This window comes from Conger conger, chromosome 5, assembly GCF_963514075.1.
Source record: "Conger conger chromosome 5, fConCon1.1, whole genome shotgun sequence".
Taxonomy (NCBI): Eukaryota; Metazoa; Chordata; class Actinopteri; order Anguilliformes; family Congridae; genus Conger; species Conger conger.
This window is the reverse complement of record NC_083764.1, coordinates 16,741,367-16,759,884: the sequence shown is the minus strand read 5'-3', so window position 1 is coordinate 16,759,884 and position 18,518 is coordinate 16,741,367. Positions and strand designations below refer to the sequence as shown.

Sequence of the window (18,518 nt, the reverse complement as noted above, 5' to 3'; positions counted from 1 at the left end):
ATCATTCAGGACTGTCGTTTTCACTTTTCGGGGGCATATTTACATTTACATTTACATTTTTGTCATTTGCAAGACGCTTTTAATCCAAAGCGACTTACAAGTGCATAGGTTCTACCACAAGTCAAAGCATCACATCCAGAACTAGGAAAGTACACATGGAATGCTGTTCTAAACATATACTCGTCATCATAAGTGCCATTCTTTTTTTTTTTTTGGTAGTCAGCACAGAACCTGACTTGCTCTATAGTCTCTCCGACCAGCCATTCCTGACTAATGCAAACTGCAGACACTTCCAATCAGAGTAGCCTAACAAGTGCAAAGATTTGTGGTATGCTTGTAACTTCCATGTATGTTTCAGCTATTTTTACACTAGGTTTCTAAACGACAATGTGTTTGGTCCGGCTCACCCAACACTGACATAATCTACCAGCATTTGGCAGGAGGCAAGGCGCATGTTTAAGATCCTATATAGAATATGGCAAGATATTCTGAAAACATTATATAATTCTCACCGGGAGTTAGCGCGGACAGGGAAAAGTGCAGGAATTCTGTCCCGCTGAGAGATGGTTTGTGCCAGGTGAAAACATTCACTCAGCCACGTCCAGGAGACCAGCGTGCATTAAAGCCAGCTCTGCACCCTGCGGGGAGCTGATTAGCTCCCAGGGAACAGCCTAATTCCCCTGCTGTTCTCCGAGACACAGGGCTTTAGTTAAAGCTTACAAGGCCGATTACAGTTCGATAGTTCTGAAGCAACCCAGGGCCGCGCCAGCCGAATCTACCAGGACAGTAGATATTTAAGAACGGTCCCCTCCTGGTTTAAGTCCCCCCCGACAGAGAAAACCCGCAGGTGGGTTCTGTTAGCGAGAAATGTCACAAACGGCATTCATTATTAAAATCACCAGGAACCCCAGTTCGAACTGGTTTATATAATTAGACCATTATAAAACATCCTTTGCAGGAATTCTGGTGACTAACAAACAGGCACGCTTGAACAAGTATGACGGCTTTACAAGTTTTCTTACTCAGATTAAACACCAAGTCATATTTAAATAATGAAACGGCGGGCGAAAATAAAACACCATCTGACGACCCCTCGGAACCAGCCAATCCCGTTTGCGAAACAAGGGGGGGGAAACAACAGACGGGGCGAAGGCCGTAAAAAGAGGGACGCCACGAAGCACGACCACCACCGCAAGCAGCTGCAAAAGGAAGCGGCTGCTGAGATATTAACAATTCAAATGAAGCAGAAATTTGTTATCCGGAAAAAGACCCGCTTCTAAACAGCAGTCATCTCTGTTGCATATAAAGCAGAATGCATTATGACTGCCCCAACCTCAATTTGCATATTACTTGCGGTAAGCGCTATTAACCGGCATCTGTGGAGCTTTTAACATTTCACATACTTACGTAGCTGAAAATCGCTGTTGTTAAAACCCAGGTTTACAGAGAAGCGCCGCCCCGGTTCTTCTTTATCGGGAAAGGAGGAAACAACAATAAGACGGCGACGTTCCCCAGGCGACACACTGAGGTAAACAAATGTACCAAAGCGTTGGGTGACATTTTGTGAGAAAACTGGATAAAAGATTAAAACCGAGTGCGCAGACAGGGTAGAGTTTGACATTGACAGGTGGAGATTAACCTGCTACGTTTGCCAGCCAGTATTGGAAAAGCTGTTTGTGTATCAAACACACATATGAAACCCCAAGCGAGTATGATTATGAGCTGTCCTTATAGGTGGGGATAGGTTCAGGCTTGCTTGGGCAGATTCATCCGACACTGAATGAGGTCTGGATGGATGACCTAAACCTCATTACCAAAATGTCCTGAGTATGGCTCAACACCCAAATAGGGTCCATTATCCAAATGTCCAGATCATGCCCTGCATTCAAATCTTTTCATTAAGTAATACCCAGCATCTACATAATTCTGGTCTGACTGCAGTCACACCCCATGTACGGTATATGTATGAGGAATTATGATCATACATTTTGTCCCATTCAGTGTTAGTCAATATAATCTGGGGTTGGGACTTGCGCAATTGGATGAGGATCTGCTTGTACCATGGGGAAAGTAATAAATGTCTTTAAAACTGACTGCATTAATCTAACCCTGTCCTCAAACTCAGAATGCACTCATGGAAGACTTTCCCGGGTCATATATCTCAGAGTTTTTGCCAGTTTCGTTACACCGAGCTGATCTTAACTGCAGCTAAGAAAACAGTTTTTTCGCAAAAACCCTTTAAGCCTTTCCTTTATTTCAACTTTCTCATTGCACCAGTGATTAATTCCAGGGCAATTACACCTTGAAAGTCAATTAGCCGACGAGACAAGATGTGCTGCGGTCCTGGGAGATTTCTTCCACCAGGAACCAGAAACTCCCAGTGTAAAACAATACAAGTCTAGTAAAAAAGTCTAAAAAAAAGTGGAGAAGAGAAACTTCAGGGCCTGCCCAGATCATGGGCCTCTTACTGCACAGTTATATCAAATTACACTCAATCATTTGCATTGATCAAGACAATCAGTCTCCACTCTCAAGAATTCTGCGTGGCCGAATCATTGAAGGATCGCTACGTACACGATCGGTGTCCTATCATTTGGATAATTATTTTAATCGCTCAAACAGGCGAATTAGGCGAAATCTCTGAAATCACTTCGCCGAGGTCCAAAAGTGCCATCGATCAATCTCGGTCTGGAGACGGTAGGAGATCGGTTTCAGAAAGCGCGCGGGAACCCGATACCGCACTCGCATGAACGAACGGAGAGCAGTCGCCACGTGCCTCCGGAGATCTACGCCGTCGAAAACGGCCGGCGACGCTATAACTCATTCCGTCTGAGTGACGGAGGCGATGTCGTGGAAGTGCACATTGCCTGCGTATTCCCATCTTTCCATCCATCATCTTGCTCTCCTTGTCAAGCCTCTGCTATACTTTTACTCATATAGTACAGTGTCTGGTTACAGTTGGTCACCTGGAATTTACTGGAATTTCATCTACTTTCTGTTGGACTCAATGTTATTTACTGATCTTTGCCAGAGCGCCGGAACAGCATCCCCCAACACAAATGAAGGGCCAGATCTCATAAATAAGTAATACACAGTGTACATACGTACATAAATATCTTTCCATAACCTCAATCAATAGCAAAAAACTAAAAACACCACGGTGATTCTTTCCATTGGACGTAGCTCTCCTCAGTAATTGAATCTTCCATCACTTTCACCCAGCAACACACATTCTGAGAAACATTTATAAGAGGCTACTTTTGACTTCACCGTCTCTGATGTGTTCAACCGGCTTCCATTAGGACAAACGCATCTAACTCCACATGAAAGCTCCTCACGCTTCAAACCAATGAAATCCTGCATCCCTTAAAAAAATGTGGAGGTCAGAAAATGTGGAACAGACCTTGGAATGTAAATATGAAAGCACCACCTGTACAAGATACGTTTTCTTTGCAAAATAATCAGAGGGAAAGAACAGCTCGAGAATAGCTTTGCCTGCTTAGAACTGGCCAACTCACTCTAGGGAAAAAATGCGGTACTCTAACAAGTCTTAGCTCTGAGAGTGTAGTCGTGGCAGAATTTTCAAAACAAATATCAAAATAAATTGGTCGTACGCTCCGACTAGCTGCACAGAATCGATTTCCTAATCAAAACTCCATTAAAAATTCTGCGGTGTTTCAGCAACAGGGATGTGTTTGACAAATCCCTTCTCGCTGAAACTCAGCTGCTCAGTTTTTTATAAAACACATCTCACCTGGGCCTTAGTTCGCTTACTTGCAGTGGGATTCAAAAATCCTTTGCAATTTTTCATGTGACCTTTCAGGCCCAAGATTGGAATGCTTGAGTTTTTTCGAGTAATGTACCACAGCTTTAGAATATATTGTCCATGAATATCAGAAATGCCAGAAGAGACCAAAACCCAAGGTTACAACAAAACTTTTTGACTCATAACTATTCATGTTCAAACTGCCTCAGAGCATCTTTTTTATTGCTTTTAATATTACCATTTTAGAGATTACTTCCCCTGTAATATAGAATACTTCACTTTTTTTCACCCACATTCTAAAAGCCTATTTTTCATTGAATTCTTAATTTCCCTCCAACTTTCCAAAATAAAGATTATCGTTATGTAAATAACAGCTATTTACCACACAAAGGGAGCGAATCAATAGAGACCAATGGAAATAATAAAAGCAAGTCCTCAGTGATTTGGAGAATGGAGACATAAAACGGGGATTAATAGGGCAGATAAGAGCGACCGCCCTGCAGAACACAGCAGCCCAGCGGGGTGCAGCTGAGCACTATCTTTGGTCCGTTCCCGCTTCAATAGAAAAACAACGGCTTAGCCGCCGCGGTGGTTCTTATCGCGCGGCCGGTGTCAAAGGCAGACGCCTGCTCCGCAATTGAGCATAAAGGCCTGGCTTCCTCACCAGGACGAGACTGGAATACTGATGTAGCTGACGCAGGGACAAAATACTCGACCGTTTGGTTTCGAAAGTGCCGGGTGTAGGTCAAGAAACCGGGGCTACACTACAAGAGCACCGTCCGAGTTCCAATCATGGGTGTATCGGAGCAATTTGAGGGTGGACCGGGGAGAAGTTACTGGGGGATGGGGGGCCTTTGGGAGAGAGGTTGAGATTGTAGACTGGCGGGGGAGCTCAAATTTGAGTGTACCAATCACAAACTGGGTGTGCCTAGGACCCCGATGACACGCTGTGCAGCCGGCAGCGCTAATGCCCAATTGTGGAATGTGGCTGTTTTTTATTTATTCATTTATTTATGTTTAAATGCCGAATGTGTGTCAACAGACCATGTCTGCGCTCCCGTGACCTTACTGACTTACCCCAATGGGCTGGAAGATCAGTCCGTCCACCTCATGACTGACTTGGGAGGTGAAGCTGCCTTCCAGGAGCTGAAAAAACAAAACGAAGAAAACAAGACGATTGGCACAAATTCAAAATTCAAATGAAGAAAAAAAAAAGAAATGGAAACTATCAAAAAAAAAAGCAGTGTAGGAAGGAAAAAAAATGCTTTTGCAAAGTGAGACGTTTCTAGAAGGCAGAACAGATGGCTTTCTGGGAGGACGGATGACAACAGCAAGCGATCAATGCGTGATCATGACTGACAGTTTGACGCAAGCTCCATTTTTTCACAGACACTTTATTGAAGGCTGAATCAGTACACAATCTCCCACGTATACTAGGCACCTACACAGGCTGCTAATCAAATGGCAAAAACAGCCCCCAACATCACACACGCCATCGCTCTGTCATTTCCCATTATAGGCTAGAACGCGGAAGCCATTCCAAACACTCACATCTTCAATCGGCTTGGGGTTTTAGACGGAGATTACTAACAATGGTGCGGATGAGCGCTAACACGACAGTTGCGTGCGTCTATTTGGGAGTGCTGTAGATGTAACACAGCTATTTTTACTCAAAAGTCAAGCAAAAACACAAGACCGTTTTCAGGCAGGTTATGTTCTGAACACTGACAAGCTGAATCCACCCATATAGACTGACAGGAAGAGGGCTAATTCATCACTTGGGCATTGAAACGGTAGCACTCTACAGGCAGTTGGACGGCCAACCTCCTGCCTTGCCTTCACAAAGACATACCGCTTATGTTCTTTAAAGTTGTAGAGCTCTCAGAAAGCTATAGTATGCTAGTTCAGTGCATGTCTTCCTGTACATGAAATCTGAAACCCTACACTTGCCGTTCTTCTAATGACTTGTTTCGCTACTTCAAACCGTGTAATGTTAGACTGGTCCGCATGAAAAATCTGAATCTGCAGGCGAGAAAGGTGTTAACATGCATTACCTCCTGTGTTTTGCGCCATTTTTCCCCCTTGTCACTATTCCTGTTGATAAATGTTCATGTCCGTCTGCCAGCGGGGACATATCATGTGTCGTTGTATAACTATCGTGTTCGGTGAAACTACCGTAGGCGTTATATGACCAGTTAATGCAGGTGGAATAGGTGCAAAGACGGAATACCATCAAAAACAGGAGATACACAGTCTGAACACTGCCGCACGCATGCACGACACAACACTGAATTTGCATATCTACCCAGAGGTTAAGTCCAAGCCCTCAAATGTTCAGGATTATGTTGTCATCCGTAAGGCATTTTCAGTAGTAAGCCTCCCTAAAAATCCCAAACCCTTTTCATTGGTTAATCATTTGTATTCTGCTTCAGTGCTTTAACACAATAGTGAGACAGAATGCAAAATGGAAAATGGATAAAGAGCAGAGGTGTTTGAGTCTGCCGTACGATGATTTAAATAAATGCATTAATCAAAGAAGACCTTCCTGAACTCCCCATGTTTTAGACTCCTGCAGTAAATCTCGCTCCTGGAGGCCCATTATTGCAATTTCAGGCATAATCATGACTGATTATGGTCTCTGTATCCCAGAATTAATTATATATTATTTACTTCATTTAATTTTTTTGAATTTGCCAAATTATTTATCAGCCCTTAAAAGATGAATAAGCTATATGGTCAGTCTTTCACGACAAGGGCTTGTTCTGCCTCCACTGTCTCAGACATATGCTGGCTGGGCACCATTAATATAGCTCGACAATCTTTCCAAAGGAGAAATTACTGATGCTGGCTATGCGTATAATGGAAAAGGCACAGTTGAATACACACTAGCTTTGTTTGCATGCATCTGTAGCCTTGAGCAACACGGAAATATTTAACAGACGCTCAATTCATCAGACTAAAACCCGGCAGAAACGCATTCCATGATACATCATTCATGAGATTGGTTTTCACTTGCTCAAAGTAAAACAAAATCAAGCTTTCTTCTTGATTGGATTGGAGCGGATCAGACTTTGGAGATTTTTTGACGCAGAAACCATCGCAGAACACAGTAAATGCAGCAATCTGACAGTTACCATTCAAAATGAGTTACTGTCGGCGTGCATGACCACACTGCCAAATTCGGTATTTGCATCTGCCAAAATCAGTCCCGCACATGCTCTGAATGCCTTCATAACAACTGCACTATGAGGGAGTGTATCGTTCGTACAGCTAAAATTACCATCGGAATATCGCAATTAATAACAATAACGGCGACCATTTCCTGCAGTCGTTACCCTTCTCCACCTGTGCTTCCGGAACATTCTAAGCACAGGCTGTAAACCAATCCACTGGCAATCAATATGGAGTGGCGGTGAATGCAGTCTTCATAATTTCAGAAGAGACTTTAGACACTTATTAGCCCGAGGGAGAGTGTAACCTGGAGACACAGGCACTAGACAGGTGCTCTCCCATTTGAGAAATGAGATTATGAGCCTGCCAATAAATGTCAGGTAGCAGATGACTGCAGACGCATTCGAGACGCGGGCTTTCATCAACGAGGCTGCCGATCGGAGACAGACCAATAAGGCTCCGATATAACGAGCTCGCAGTCAGAAAAGAAGCAGACCAAGTTCTATAAGGCAAACCCCATTATCCCGACATAATGCGCAGTTCGTCTTTCTAGGGCTCTCAGACTCATATTTCCAGCAAACAATTTAATGGCGCACAGAAACAACATTACGAGCGAACTATCGAACAGGTCTCTATTAGCGGTAATGTTGTGCAGCTCGCACAAATGCTGTCGTTAAGAGGAACAGCAGCTTATTACATTTTTTAATTGGAAAGCCTCCTCACAATAGTAACTGTCGACTGAACAAAAGGAATGCGACGTGCTGTAGGTGGGCAAGGCTAATTATTTTGAAGGGTAAATTGACCGTGGCTGTGTCAGTTTCATAGTCTGCAAAACACAATTATAATTGACATGCATGTCTTGTGAAGGATTTTCCCTGAATCTGCACATCTAGGAGGCCCTTCCGACATAAACATCAGCATCAGTGCAAAATAAACTCATTTGGCCCAACTTCAGATTCTGTGATAGACAAGGTGGGGAATCGCCAGCCATTCTCCAGGTCACTTGCAAAGCTTGTTAGCAGTACATTTGAATGAAGATACTCTGGACAAAATAAAAATTATACAAATAAATAAAACGGGTATACACACACTTGTACAAAGGTAAATAGGTCCAGCAGCTGGTCCGAAGAATCCTCTGCTCGAAATGCGAAATGCTCATCTGGCAACTGATGAGATGAACAGAAAATCTATGATCTAAAATGCAACAATTTCGTCGTATTTTATTTATTTTTCTTCCTGGCAACAGTGCGAGCTTCCCGCCCTCTCTGGGTATTGCATTAGACGGAGAGCGATGCAAGGTGTCTCTGTGCGCGCCCCTGAGGATCTGATATTCGCACAGCACAAAGATGGAGAGGGGAAACAGTCGATTACACAAGCCAGCGCGCCCGCCTCTCTCCTGGAGCCTTTCAGGGAGAAACCCCCCAGCCCGGTGTTTCAGATTCCCCCCGCTGCAGTATTCTTGTTTCAGAAATAAACCTTTTAACACGGGGAGAGATAGCCTCACGGCACAGGAAACACAATGGCGGTGCTCCATTAGGATGACAATTAGGATATCGACTGCAATTCAGCGGGGAAAAGAATGTATAAATGATTGCCCGGGCAAGAACAAGGCCCGAGATACACGGTTTTCTCCCTGGGAGACGGTGTTGGATGACATGTCAGAAAGCTCTCCTTAGCCAGTAATACATTTTGTTGTTTTAAGCAGTTTTCGAGCAATGCATTATTTACAGGACAAGGGTTTGACAGTGAGGGAGAAAACATTCAGACAGCAGAAGTAGTTTATATTTTGTTTTCCAACAGGAACTCGGTTCTCATTTACAGTGAAGAGAATGCAAAGTTAGGCAAGGTATCAAGGAAAAGTCTAGCCATTCCTCCTCAAGAAGCTACCATACCAAGCAGTCCAGTTGTTTGACCAGGTCACTAGAATCAACTTCCCTACTCTTTTAAGAAATGCATTAAAGATAGGTAAGATTTTTTGCATTACAAGACTTTTGTATTAAAAGGCTCACTGACATGTTGACTGACCCTCTGCCTGTGTTTATAGTCCTTCAATTCAGGTTTCAAAATATACAGTTGATGGACTGACACTCTGTACCAAAACATTGTATAGCTTTACAATTAGTCAAGCTCATTGGGTGAAAATTGGTTCTAATTACCACAGCCAATGGCATGGAGGGTGTTTGTTGCTGCAATTCCACTCTTGACCGGTAAAAGTCCAAAATGACCTATTGCACCTTTAAGTGATCAGACATTGATGACCTCAACATCAGTTCTCAAATATACAGCAGTGTCCTTATCACTGCACTGCCAGGGCACTGGGCTTTACTTGATCCAGAAGGAAGATATGCCCTTAATGGCCCACGAGCAGCAACAACCTGGTCTTCCCAAGGTTGTTTCCCCAAATCCTACAGATTGTGCCAACTTCAGTCATAGACCATGTAAGTATTATTTGTCAACAGCATGCAAAATTATAACTTTTTACTAGTTGCTAAGCTGCATCATCAAAACCAACACAGATTCCCTTTAGTTTATAACAAGTGAAAATGAGCACAAACATTGATTAAAGCTTGAAGTCTTTGGAAAATAACATGCTGCCTACAAATTCTTAGCCTCAAGGTTTGGCCACTGTTGCTGCGATACATCTTTGTCAAATGAAATATGAGGTCGCAATGGAGGAGAGAGAATATGAAAATGCTAAATCATGTCATTCGATATACAGTTCTATTAGTCAAAACTGTAGCACACACTATGCATAGAGAGGGGCCATTGGCCCCAATAAGAAAAGAAGGCCACAATTCACCAGGAAAAGCAGACAACAATCAACTCCTCCTTCATCTAAGTTAGCTGTATAACCACTGTCTGAAGACCACTTTGGTTAGGCATGAGGAGATAATCAAAAGTGACTAACAAGTGAACCTGCGCGCTTTGCGCATGTAGCCGGGATTCTGCAGCGTGGGCGATCCAGCAACAGACGAACACACGAGCGCCGGCGAAGAGCCGTGGGAACGCTTCCAATCACAGAAGGCGCAAAAACCTGACCCTCCCACTTGATGATGTCACGAGGGAACAGACAATGCAGATTCGTTAATGATGCGAGGCGATTTGGAAACTGCCGAGACCAGGCACGGCGCTCCAGCGCTAAGCAACACGTCGTAATGCGGCGCTTACCAGGATGAATTTCTTTTTTTACGACCGGCTTAGGGAGTGATTATTTGTACAATGCTGGAGGGGAGGACGCCCGTGGAAAAAGAAAGCAGACGTAGTAAAACGACAGATCCCCCGTTAGCCGGCTCCTGGCTGCCACGGAGACAAAAGCGTTCCAAAAGGGATTCGGATGAAGCCAGGCAATCTGTCTGCAACACTCCATAGTAACAAGAACCTAACTCGCCATCATGGTGAGAACGTCGGCCTAGGCATGGAAAGAACTGCTTTACATTCGAGTTACCACTTGCATATTCATGAAAATAGACCTGTATGGTTATTGACTATTTGTTGTAAGAAGGGCAGCGAGGTGCTCCTGTCAATCGAAGAGAAAGGCGATAGGCCACTGCTCTGATCCATCGATGAAAAAGAAGACGTATAATACACAAGGGGAGAGGTCGAGCGGTTATTCCTTTTAGCTCTCTGACACGAACACCCCTCTAACAAAGTCTCAGAACCTCCAAACGGAGCACTAACCCTGGTGACAAGTCTCGCGTTCCAGGGAGACTTTGAAATGGCAGTGGCGCCAAGGCTTGTTAAAAAGGGCAGGAGAAGAAAATGAACAGGTTACGAAACTCGCACATGCATGTACGTGAGCTAGTGAGCAAGGACTGAGAAGCCACGCAGCCCGTTGGGAGCTAGAGCTTGCTAATAAGGCCAGGAGATGTACAGGTCACGTCTGCAAAATGTGCGTGGGTGCTTGTGTGCCCGTATGCGTCCGTCTTAGAGGGAGGACCTAGAAGTTATGCAGTCCATTAGAGAAGCTGTGTGTCTCCATTAGCTTTGGGGCGAGCCCCTGACTGCAGGCTGCTTGTGCCTCATAAACCTCCCCCAATCTCCCCCCTGCCCCCCTGAAGGTCCGAAGCCACCCGTATTCACTGGTCCATCTTCCTTCTTGCAGGTTAGTTTTGACTCAAGTACATACAAACCTAGTGGCACAGAGACACATTTGTACAGAGGCATACACATTTAAGGCAACATTCCCCCATGGTCGGTCTGATTACGTTACCTGTTTAGTCATACAAAGCAGCAAGTTAAAAAATCAGACTAGCTCATCACAACGTTATATGGTGGACTTTGTACGACTGTCTTTCCTCTCAAAGTTGCTCAGGTAGGATATTTTCCTGTATTTCACATTTTCTTTTTTTCTAAAAGGCCTTGATATTTTTTCAAGACAGAAATGCCATGGGAACAAACTGTGCAGCTCTCAGCAGTCTGTCATGTACAGCATCCTTTAATCACATAGCACACATACGGCTACGTGCTTCATTACAGTATTTTATCAGCAGCACAACCGGTGAGGATCACAATGCTTCTCAAAAGAAGCCTGCCTTGGTTGTTTGCTGCCTGCAGATTAACTGAGGGTTATCCATTTGTTCTGTAGGACTAGAGGCTGATGTGGTTGTGCGCTCATCGTCTCATTGTTCTATACCTGCAATCTTTCGCCGGGAGGGATATAATATTTCAAGAGTAGCTGCATTTTCTCCGATAGCTGCAGCCCCATTACCCGTGAAACTTTAGGTGCATACTTTATGAAATGAGGGGAACGTTATTGATATTCCATTTATTCAACAGCTCTGTGGCCACCAACTGCATTCGGCCCGAGGCCCCCGCTTGTCTCCCATAATTTTATTACCTGCGTCGGGAAATACGGCCCCAACTTTCGAACCAAGCTCGAGTCAGACAGGGACAGCGCCCGAGAGAACAACCGCTCTTCAAACGCACCGCCTGCTGGGTATTCCGGACCAGCCCCCTGCTTGAGCGTTAGCGTCGTTGACCTAGCGTAGCGTGGCGAGGTCAGGAATTCAGTCCTGCCGGCGGCAAACCGTGGGAGGGGCACTGCGGGGCGACGGCTAATGGACCGTGGTCTCGCCTGGGCAGGGAGGTTCACAGGCGGCTGGCTTCTGTCCCGACTCGTAGTGCAAGGCCCGACTTCTCTGGTTGACTGGGCGCCTGCAGTTAGCATATCCATGCTCGGCGTAGCATGGATATGCTAACCGTGCAGGCCAGCTGGAGGAGCTAAAAGCCCCCCGCACCCCAAACAGATGAATGACAATGCGGCAATAGCGCGAGGCTCCGTATAATGGCCAAATCAGGGGGAAAAAAAGGAAAAAGACGAAATGAAAGATGGCTAAAATAAAAAAACCGAGATTAAGCGTCACACTGCAGGGGTTTAAAGCAACATTGTTTTTTTGCAGGCAATGAATCAGAATTAAACTAAAGCACCCAGTGACTGTTACGGCGATTTTTCACTGTGGCTATAAGAGAAGGAAATGGCAGCTGGAAGCCTGCGATAGAAACGGGAAACCGAGGTTTGAAACCGCACCTGCTGTGCCACCTCTGGACAGCTGGTCCGAGATGCACATTAAGCACATTACTGTGATCAATCTTCTGTAGTGTTCCCATATTCATCCCCTCCCAAAGGAGTGAATATAGAACTAGCAATAAAAATACTGTACTGCTGAGAGGTGCTTCAACAGCCCTGGTGTCTTTGTACAAAAAGTACAAAACCGGCACCCGGACCGATTCAATTCTTTCTACAGACATACAATTTACTTGAGTGTTATTATCATTATATTTTTTTAAACTCTTCTGCTTCATCGATTCGCCGTTTCTTCCGGCTCACCTCGGGGAGTCGGGCATTCACGGGAGAGGCGGATCAATTTAATTTTCAATTGCAAATTCAATTCGATGCGACGGCCTGCTCTTTGCAGAGGGACGCCTTTTAGCCCGTTTGGGTCCGTCTCCTGAGTTCTGCTGACCCTCTCCTGCCGGCTCTGGTGACAGTGACGTGTCGGGGCGGGCTTGTGGGACTCTCGGCGGCGGTGGAAAATGGCTTGGGCCTGACCTCTCTTCCTGTCCTCCAGGCAGGAAAAGATGCCCGACAGCGCTATAGGCAGCGAGGGAGTCTACGGGCGTCTTTTCCGGCATGGTTCGCGCTTGACTGACGGGCCGCCAATGGCGTCAAGGTCACCAGAGATGGTCTCTCGAACAAGCGACTCGCATCGTCTCACGACGGGGAGCGGGTAACACCAGAAGGAACGGGTAAAAAGGCTTTAACGGCGTTGTAAAGTTTTCCTTGGTGGGGGGACTTTGACGTCGCCATGGAAGCGCATTTCTCTGACATTTCGGTGTCATGACACCGCAGAGGTGATTAAAAAAAGGGGGCAGCGACCGTTGGGCACAGAGCCTGACAGGCAGAAGGGGCCTCCTGACGAGGTCAAACTCGCAGGCATATAGCTCTCGTCTGGGTAGAGACTTGCTGATCTCTGAACTGAGGCCCCGTGGAGAGAAACAGCGAGGCGGGGTGGAGTGAGAGGGAGGGGGTGGGCGATGAGTCACATGGCAACCGCAGATGACTGACAGGGTGGCGTCTGAAGCCTCGGAAACAGGGTGCCAAACGAGCGCCCGGATGCTGAAGAGCTTGCCGTCATGAAAGATTAAAAACCCCGGCTCAGCGGTGGAGGTTCAGGTTCTCAACACCACGTCCTGGGGGCGGACGGGAATGATTGAAAGGCCTCCGTGCCGATACTGAGTCACACAAACATGGCCATATCCCCGTACCGCACTGGTACTCAAATCTGCCCCTCAGATCTGACCAATTAGTGCTACTTTACATCCGACTCCTAGGTAAAGGGGGAGTGGAAAACCAGCAGTCATCGGCCTTCGAGGACCGTAATTTGACTAACAGGGCTGTACCATTCGCTGTGCCTCTCTTTTGCAGGTTGCAGTTGCAGTTGTTTCACATTGTTATAATTTTGCAAAGCTGATGAATAATTACAGTTTATATAATCACACTTCAAATATCCTGAAGTATTGTCTGACCATTTTTTCTCATGGGAGATCACATAAAACATCTTCACATGAGCACATAATAGTTTAATCCCATTAACTTTGAACGAATAATGAAAATTCAGATATCACACAGCTATCAAGATGAGCACACTGTAAGCACCAACTATGCTATTTAGCTTACCTTGCACTAGAGACATGGAGCCAAGGGGACCAATCTTTCATGGGTGGGAAAGGAAGAGGAAATGGTCCTCTGGAGGGTGTGCTCTAATGTGAGTGTGTATGACATTCACAGATTTAATTAGAACGCTGTGGAACTCAAAGACGTCTGCCATTTGCATTCCTACTCCGGTAAAGTACCATTATTTGATTGCACCACTGTAATGCCTTTCAGTCTCACTGAGAGAGGCTTATTAACTGTTTTGAAGGTGTGACTTCAAAGGAAATCATCCCTATACGGATTCGATTTTTTATTTTAGCACCTCCACTGTTTTTCCCCGGAGTGCTCCCTCAAATAGCAACAACATTCAATGAATGACTCTTCGTTTTAATTTCAGATGATGTAGCTAACTCCGTTCTGTCAAAATTAATCTTTCCGCTATTCCCTCAGCCCCAGAAATACATAAATAAATAAGTAAATAAAGAAATAAATAACACTGATCAGCAGAGAAAACAAAGACAAGGAGAAAAATTTGACGGCAAGTAGTGAAATAAAAAAAACGTCCGTGGGGAATTTGCGGCGAGCAAATGAGGCGTTCCTAGCTATTGTATGGCGGAAATGAAGAGAGGATCGGCATTAATGGATTGCACAGGTGGAACAGAAACCCAATGAGCCCGACTGAGAGCTGGGGAAGTGAGATGCTCCCAGTCTGGCCCGACAGAAGGCCTTCTCCTCCTTCTCCCGGAGCTCCGGGCTCCCGCTGGGAGACGGAGGCGCGTTCCAGAACATGGACACCCTGCTGGGACTACCGGCTCTGCCCCCCCTGGGGACCGGACTCAGGGGGGGGGAGGAGGAGGAGGAGGAGGAGGAGGAGGAGGAAGGGACGGGGGAATTGGCTTGTCACAGCTCGCTGAGAGAGGGATAAGTCTCCAGACTGGCGCCGCGGTGCTAATGAGTCCTGCTGTCGAACGACACTCCGCTTTTCCCCGGCTCAGCCGCCTCGTAAGGAAAGCCAACCGGGCGAGCGAGGTTCCCGATTGTAATCGACACTCCCTGCCATTACGGGAGGTGAATTTCAGGTGACATCCCATACAAATTGACGTGATTCATGGTACTGGATCCGGAATGGGTCCCGTTTCCGTTCTTGGAGAAGAGCTCCGGGCTCACTGCCGCTCCCGGTGATGAAGAGCAGACCATGACGCGACCTCGTAATGAGGGTCTCACCGTCTCTAACCCAACTCAATCTCAGAGCGTTCCAGACGGCGACTCCTTTCAATGAATTTATACTCACTCAGAAATTTGCTCATTCGAAACGCCTCATAATACCCGGCTTTCTACCTTGGGAAAGAGGGCACGCGTGGGCAAAATGTTAAATGGGCCACGCTAACCAACTGAGCCAGAGGCACTTTGACCCAGGTGGAGGGCGTGCTACGCCGTCTGCGAGAAAGGGCCGTGGTTGGACGAACATCAACGCTTCCCTGGTGAAATACCGCTTGCCCATACTTGCTGTGGGTACAGGACGCAGAAGGCGCGCTGAGATTCACAGCAGGGCCTGCCGCACTTAGCACCTCATCACAGCCGCTACCGTTCAGGAACAGACCTCCACCCACCCACCCATTCTCTCACCCCAATCCTGCCAGAAGCTTACCCCTTCTAAGAGCAGGCTTTCTGGAATGTTCTGTCATTTCTAGCATTTCTTTTCCAAGTCGGACTTCTAGAACTCAGTCGCTTTCAATTACTAGTAATTGATTGTGACATCAGTACTCGGTTAAGCACATCCCAATCACATATTTGCGATCTTACACCGTAAGGGTTAAACCATTTGAGCTACCGGGGGGGGGGGGGATATTATTCTGACCAATGCTGAAAACCTGTCTGTGACAGCATGGCCCTGTTCTGCAACCTGTCAACCATGCACAGGCACGGTGTGCCGGGAGATGACACAGACGGCGCCCGACAAAAGCAAATGGCCACGGCAGAACCAGGGCGGAGAAAATGCCCGAAATGGCGGATTCTGCTTCTTCCCGCAGTGGTGGAAGTAGACTGGCACGCAGTGGGAGCAGGGTCGGGAATGTGACTGTACGTTTCTCCAGTGAAGTCACGGTCAACACGCTGAACTTTGTTCTCATCAAGGCCACTGTGATTCTGCCTGAATAGATGGAACGGTACAGTAGTGAGAGAACGCTATAGGATTTTGTTTCTGAAGACGCATCTTCTCGAAAATCGAACTTTAATGCCGAACAGTGACTGCTCCAAGTAAAAAAAAAAAAAAAATATGAAGGTTAATCATTTCACACACAGGCACAGTCCCCTCGCTCTCAAACACTCCTGTAACAAAAACACAAAGCACTTATGCCTCTCTTTGATCTGGAGGCAATTTTCTTTTCTTTGAGAATGAAGAAAAAGGTCCTGAATCAATGAGATCGCAGAGGAGTTTTGGCGGTGGGGGTGGGTTGAGTGTGTGTGTCCGAAATACAAAGAGCAAATAAGAGGCTGTGCACAGCACCTGTAAATCTGTCATATGGACCGGGCCTTGGAGGACTACAGGCTTAATATGGCTAAACAGAGCGGAGTGTTGGGAGACATGACATTAACATCTCATCATTGAACCGCTCATACAAATCAGGATAATTACACCTGATGGCAAAAGAGAACACAGACATAATAATTACAATTAACACTTGGGTCGTGAAGGAGTGAACACGCATAGAAATGAATTACAAGATGGCAGAATCAAAATCTGAATCATTCTACATCACGTCTACTCTACAGCCAAACACATCCCATAATAATACTGCAACGGCAGTCTGTTTTGAAAACCAATTTTGCTGTAATGATCTGTAGCAAAGAAAAAAACACACATTATCAGCCATTAATAAATGAGCCTATTACGCAACCGTTTAAGAGAGGAGACAAATGACAAAAAAGTTCCACAGTAAACATGAATTAAACAGTCGAGAAATTAATTTCATGCAGCAATTCTTTCTCTCGCAATCTCACTGACACACAAGTGTTTTCGTTTTTTTTTTTTGCTCTGTGTCAGAGCAGTTGTCACGGGCCACTAAAGTGTGATATGATTTTGCGTAACGCAAAATGACACCCACCTCACCACCGGATGTTTGGGTCAACAAGATCCCGAACAGGATTCGCGAGTCCACTAACAGGCTTTGTGTTCCAGCTCTGGTTCACCTCGTACCCGGAAGCGTGATTCATGGCGCTTTGTTTCTGCGGCGGGTAGGGCAGAGGAGGGTGCCCGAATGGATAGCTTTCCATTGAAAACCCTGGAAGCAGCTGGATGCTCACAGCAGAGACAGTGTAGCAGGGGGAGCTCGGCTAGTTTGGTAGGAAAGCGAAGGCTCGTAGCGGGTTACTGCGACAGCATTCCCTGATGACTCCCTGATAAAATTGCCATTTTTGCCCATCAATCTACATCAATCTACATGTGAAAACATGTTTTGAGAAATTTTTGAGACAGAGACTTGTCCTGAAGCCACTCCAGCATCATGTTGGCTGTATGCTTTGGGTCATAGTCGTGCTGAAAGGTGAACCATCTCCCCAGTCTGAGGTTGCATGCACTCTGGAGCAGCTCTTCTTCAAGGACCTCTCGTTATTTGGCTGGATTCATCCTTTCCTCTGACCAGTCTCCCTGTCCCTGATGCTGAGAAGCATCCCCATAGCATGATGCTGCCACCACCATGCTTCACCGTAGGGATGGTATTAGCCAGGTGATGAGCAGTGCCTGGTGTACAGGCATAGATAAACGCAGACTACATGCACACCACCATAGATAAACGCAAACTACACATGCACACCACCATAGATACACACAGACTACATGCACACCACCATAGATACACGCAGACTACATGCACACCACCATAGTTACACACAGACTACATGCACACCACCATAGATACACACAGACTACATGCACACCACCATAGATACACACAGACTACATGCACAGCACCATAGGTCACACAGACTACATGCACACCACCATAGATACACACAGACTACATGCACACCACCATAGATACACACAGCCTACATGCACAGCACCATAGGTCACACAGACTACATGCAAACCACCATAGATAACACACAGACTACAGGCATGCCTGTACACCAGGCACTGCTCATCACCTGGCTAATACCATCCCTACGGTGAAGCATGGTGGTGGCAGCATCATGCTATGGGGATGCTTCTCAGCATCAGGGACAGGGAGACTGGTCAGAGGGAAGGATGAATCCAGCCAAATAACGAGAGGTCCTTGAAGAAGAGCTGCTCCAGAGTGCATGCAACCTCAGACTGGGGAGATGGTTCACCTTTCAGCACGACTATGACCCAAAGCATACAGCCAACATGATGCTGGAGTGGCTTCAGGACAAGTCTCTGTCTCAAAAATTTCTAAAAACATGTTTTCA

The 18,518-nt window shown here is 46.0% G+C and overlaps 1 protein-coding gene across 1 annotated transcript in view; it reads right to left on the bottom strand.

The window, feature by feature from the left end:
* Positions 1-18,518, bottom strand: part of rngtt (RNA guanylyltransferase and 5'-phosphatase) — a 99,878-nt gene that overhangs the window by 27,969 nt on the left and 53,391 nt on the right. Inside the window, exon 12 of the mRNA XM_061244109.1 lies at positions 4,844-4,912. Coding sequence (XP_061100093.1) covers positions 4,844-4,912 — 69 coding nt within the window. The remainder of the gene's footprint in view (positions 1-4,843; positions 4,913-18,518) is intronic.